General features: G+C 52.9%; 1 protein-coding gene across 1 annotated transcript; it reads right to left on the reverse strand.

Moving 5' to 3' along the window:
• Positions 1-1300: 1300 nt before the first annotated feature.
• LOC127305347 (EID1-like F-box protein 3) lies at positions 1301-2600 on the reverse strand. Its single transcript, XM_051335758.1, has one exon. It carries the CDS (start codon positions 2335-2337, stop codon positions 1525-1527), a length of 813 nt encoding a protein of 270 aa, XP_051191718.1. The 5' UTR covers positions 2338-2600; the 3' UTR covers positions 1301-1524.
• Positions 2601-5296: the final 2696 nt, after the last annotated feature.

The following is a 5296-nucleotide window of genomic DNA, read 5'->3' on the forward strand; positions in this document are numbered from 1 at the left end:
ACAATGTTCCCCCCTCTGATCTCCACCGGCGGCGGCGTGCTGACTCTCTGTTTATGTGTTTTTGACCTCCGCCGCCGTCTCCCAGAGGAAACCCTAGGGGGTCATATATATATGGGTTTTTAGGTCAAACAAAGTCCGTGGCCGCAAGATTGAGGCTGATCGGACGGTCGAGGGGGAAACTAGCCCTGGTGGTGCGCCTTAAGAGGGTGGGCGCGCCACTGGGCCTAGTTCCCAGCCCTTTGACCTCATGGTGTCCCACTTTGTTCGTCTCGAAAATTTCAAAGCGTGGCCCGTGACTGTGCCCTTTTTCGAGTCTCGTAACTCCTGGAAAGTCAAAAATACTAATAGAAGGTGTTTTCTGCCAGACAGAGTTAAAACCAAAAGAGAGGAGATTGTTTAGAAAATCCCTGAAAACAATATAAAACATGAAAATAGCATTATATAAGATGCAAATATGTGGTAATATGTTGCAATAAACTACAAAGTTTATGCATGCATTTTACATGCATCAGTTGCCCACCTTGACTGCAACATCGCCTTCTCTAGAAGTGGTTGCCGTGGACGGGGGGACACATCTCCCGTCGAGGAAACCGTACCATCCTTGGCCGGTGATGTTGGGGACTGCCTAGTTTGATGCCCTTTAGCGCAATCCACATGTGTACACTAGTTCCTTGGCCACCCAACACAAATATTGTTGGTATTAAGTGGATATTCAAAACCAAGTTTCGTCGTGATGGTTCAGTTCAAAAATACAAGGTTCGTCTGGTTGGTTGCAAGAGGCTTCACTCAATAGCATAGTATTAGTTATCACGACACCTTTAGCCTTGTGATAAAGCCTATCATCGTTCATCTTGTGCTATCCCTTACGGTCTCCCGTGGTTGGTGCCTTCCCCAAGTTGATGTTAGAAGTTCTTTTCTCCATGGTTTTCTCAACGAGGATGTCTGTATGCAGTTGCCTCCTGGTTTTTAGGATTCACACCATTTTCAGTATGTTTGCAAATTACATCGTGCTCTGTACAGTCTCAATCAGTCACCTCGTGCTCGTTATGCTTGATTGAGTGATAAAGTGCCTCAACTGCGTTTTGTTTCTAGCAAGTGTAACATCTCCTCGTACATCTTGGATCATGAAGGTGTCACAGTCTACATGCTTGTTTATGCTCGATTTAGGGGATCATTGCTAGCTCATCTGCATCTGCTATTGGGATATTATTGGGAGCATAAACGCTGACCTTCCCCGAAAGTACCAGGTAAACAAGGGCAAATAGTAGAGTAGCAAAGAAAACAGTGGCAAAAACTAAAATTCCCCACATAGGCCGTCTGATAACTGTGAACTCGAGCCATCATCCGATCATCGTGTCGACAAGAATTAACCTAGGTGCAAAAGTCCACTGCGAAACACACCGCAAGACGACATGAATTAAGCCAACGAAACGAAACGCTACGTAGAGCTACTTTCATCAAGTGGCTCTTTGCGCCATGCGCCCGGTCGTCCTCAGTCGTCCGCTGTCGGCGTCAGCGAACCCGTCATGCATCATCGTCGTCGTCGTCGGAGCCAACGGCGCCGCCGTCGCTGGAGGAGAGGCGCGAGAGCCGGCAGCTGCCGTGGAGGTGGCCGCTGACGCAGACCAAGTACTGGAGCCGGCTCTCGTGCGCGCCGAGGCGGCGGCGCGCGCCGCGCGGCGCGGCCACGCTCCAGACGCTGGCGCCGCAGTAGGGGCACCGCACGGTTGGCTCCAGCGGGGTGCGGCCGTCCACCAGGCGGGCGCGCGTGCGGGACCCCACGAAACCGCGGAACACGCCCCGGTACGCGCCCACGTCGTCGTCGTCGCCGGGCGCCGCGTGCTCGCAAGGGTCCGACACGTACAGGACGTCCCTGCCGCAGCGCCGCGGCAGGAAGCTCCGCCCGGACGTCTTGGAGAACCGGGACACGGGGGCGAAGTGGCCCGGCATGGCGCCGCCGCAGCAGAAGAGGAGCAGCTTCGCCAGCGCCGGCCACCCGCCGCCGACGCGCCCCGTCGCCGTGGTCGTGAGCGCCGCCACCATCAGCGGCGCCCGCGAGGCGCACAGGTCGCGCCACAGCACGCGCTCCGCGACGGCGCGGAGGCGGCGGCTGGCGCGCGCCACGGAGGAGAGCGTCCGGGGGTCCCAGTCGAGCGCGCGGAATACCAGCACCAGCACCTGCTCGTCCAGGAACCCCACGTTGACGCCGCGGATCCGGGCGCCTATGCAGCGCCCGCCGCTGTTCCAGTCGTCGGCGACGATGCCTATGCTGCTGCTGCCGCCGCCGCTGTCGGGGACGCGCAGGCGCCTCACCATTTTCAGCGTGCCCTCGCTCATGATTCCCTCCTCCCGTGCCAACCGTGCTGCCCGGAGGAGAGGCGGTCTGGCCGATCTCGATCCACTCGGCCGGCCGGTCCTGGTAGCGATGCGGTTTGATCAAAAGCCGCACCTTCCAAAGCTCCAAACCGCTAGTGACAAATATCTCCAACGGCAGTCGGTAAACCCACTCTTTTTAGCAAAGAGAGCTCTCTCTTTTTTCCCATTAATAGAAAGCGATATTTAGCTACAAGAAGGAAGTCGGCAACGGATGATTGCTCTTTCGTGCCTCCAACATCAATGCCATTCGTTCTTGGAATGGACTATTGACCACTTGCCCCTCTCACCACCAGTGATATTCTACTAGCACTACCACTTGTCTACTTGTCTTTTTTTTTTTGTTGCATGAAAGACCCCACTTTTTTTTATCAAGAATCTGGGCTGTGCACAGAAACCAAATCTCGTTTGCAGCTGACACCATTTTTGTTTTGTCTAATTTGCTGCAGCTAGCCCAAATTCTTTATTTAAGGCCATGACTAGTGTCTGACATGTGGCGATGGCCGCGACACCGGCACACCAGCGTAGAGTTATTTTTAAGTCCTAAATCATCTATTTGGTACACTTTAAAAATTTAGGCCCACATGTCAGGCACACTTTAAGGCTATAAATCCCCTATTTTGGGCTTGCTGCCATTGGTTAGACAAAGATTTGGGTCAGCTGCAAAAGATATTTGATTTCTATGTTCTGTGCATTAATGACACCAAACCTTGGTGTTATGTGCGATTTCTCTTGCAAAATTGGATAACTTCTGGCATACACATAAGCCAGGCTCGGCTGGTTAACACAAGGCATGACTGGCTCGGCTCCTTGATAGCTCGGGCTCGGCTGTCGGCTCCAGCTTGCAAAGTTTTGCCAAAAAGGACCACTTGCCCCACTGAATTGCCAGAAAAGACCACCTGTGAACGGAATTGCCAAAAAAGACAACCCTATACGTGGCGGCAAGACCCCAGGCGACACGTGGCGACATGCCGCCGTGTGCCGTGGCGGCAGGACCTGCCGCCGGCATGGGTGGCGGCACGTTACGCCGGCGCGACGCCGTCAGCCCGCTAGCGCGGGAAACGACATGGTGGTGGGACATGCCGGCACACCGTGTGGAGGCATGTTGATGTGGCGGCGCACCTCGCGTGGCCGACGCGGGAAACGACGCGGTGGTGGGCCATGCCGCCACACCGTGTGGAGGCAGGCTGACGTGGCGGCGGGAAACGACGCGGTGGTGGGCCATGCCGCCACACCGTGTGGAGGCAGGCTAACGTGGCGGCGGGAAAAGGCGTGGTGGTGGGCCATGCCGCCACACCGTGTGGAGGCACGCCGACATGGCGAGCCTGCCGCCTGTGGCTCTGCGGCACCCTTCTGCCGCCTCCGTCCGTGGCGGCACGTGCCACGTGTCGGCTGGCACACACCACACATGGATGAATCAATGTTTGGAGAACATGAAAGATTATTTGACTTGGCAATAATGAGCTACATTAGTCGAAGGATGACCAAGACAATGATGACATTGATGGTGTGAAAGCTTGACCTTAGAAGACCCATGTCACTCATGAGGAGTGGCTCGACCGAAAGGAAGAGTGGATAAAGACTACCACAAATCCTAGTATGAAGAATGATTTCCCCCGGTGACCTTGTCCTTGACAAAGAAAAAAATATTTATAAAACTTGTTAAAGATATCGAAGATAAGATGGTAAATGGAAACCATTCTTTTGCTAATGCCATGAATTGTTTTTAAGTCAACGGCTTTCAGTGAACCAACTAAACGAGAATGACCAACATGCGTAATAGACAAACCTGCACTATTAAAAACTTGAACTTGGTGCTTCCCATGATAGGGCTCTTTAATTTGGACGCTCAGCCGATCCATGTTGTTGGTGAGATGGTCGGTTTCACCAGTGTCCATGTACCGTGATCATTGTGATGAGAGACGTTGAGTTGTCGAAGCCATGATCGTCGGCTGGTACACCTGGTTGAACCGTTTCTTGCGGTTTAGGACCTCATGACCACAAAACTTGTAGATTTGATAGCATGGTCAAAAATAGGAGTTACGGGTTCCTTTGCTGCCGCCACCACCACCACATTATCCACTACCACCACCATTTCCACTATCTCCATTGCAGTTGCCATAGTTGCCCTATTGACCGCCACCGCCACCACCTTGCTGCCCACTATTTGGACAAGCACCGGAGTTGCCGCTATTGTTTATGTTGTTGAAGGAGAGGACACCACTGCGGCTGGCGTCGCTACACCGGGCAACAACGTTGGCCCAGGTAGAGTAATCATCAGCCTGGGATTTTTCTCCTGCATGGTGTAGAAGTCCGCTCAAGGATGTTGCAGTGGTGTTGAGGGCGGAGAGCGAGGCCTAGAGTGCCTCAAATTGAGAGTTGAGACTAACGACGATGTAACTTTTTCCCACGATCATTTTTATATATTATACATTTTTTCCGACTTTGTATGCAACCAGAAAAGCCGTTTTATCGATATATGACACAATTTTGCAAAAAAGATAGAAATTTATTTTTGTTCAATTCTCTTGCAACTAGATGACATAACACATGGACATTTCGAAAGATTTTATTTTTTACATTTTTATCATTTTCTGCCATTTAGTTGATACTTAAAAAGGCGAGGAGGTGCGTGGAGGGGAAAAAAGTTCAACCTCTACGCTGAGGGTGGTCGTCGGCGTAGATTAAAAAAAAGGGAGAAGGCTATACCGAGGGCAGCCGTCGGCGTAGCCTTGACGCCGTGACAGCGCTGTCACGGCATAACTTTGGTGGGTCGCATGCATAGACCTACACTGATGGCCCACGATGTGCCGAGGGCAGCCGTTGGCGTAGCGTTTCCTACGCCGAGTGCATCGCTACGCCGATGGCCCTTTTGGCGGGCTGGCCTGGTGGCCCATACGTCGGCAGTCCCGACTTTTAGCCG

The sequence above is a fragment of the Lolium perenne genome, chromosome 6 (genome assembly GCF_019359855.2).
Source record: "Lolium perenne isolate Kyuss_39 chromosome 6, Kyuss_2.0, whole genome shotgun sequence".
Lineage (NCBI taxonomy): Eukaryota > Viridiplantae > Streptophyta > Magnoliopsida > Poales > Poaceae > Lolium > Lolium perenne.

Coding starts and splice junctions, on each gene's coding strand:
- LOC127305347 (XM_051335758.1), bottom strand. CDS start 2,337: ATGAGCGAGGGCACGCTGAAAATGGTGAGGCGCCTGCGCGTCCCCGAC.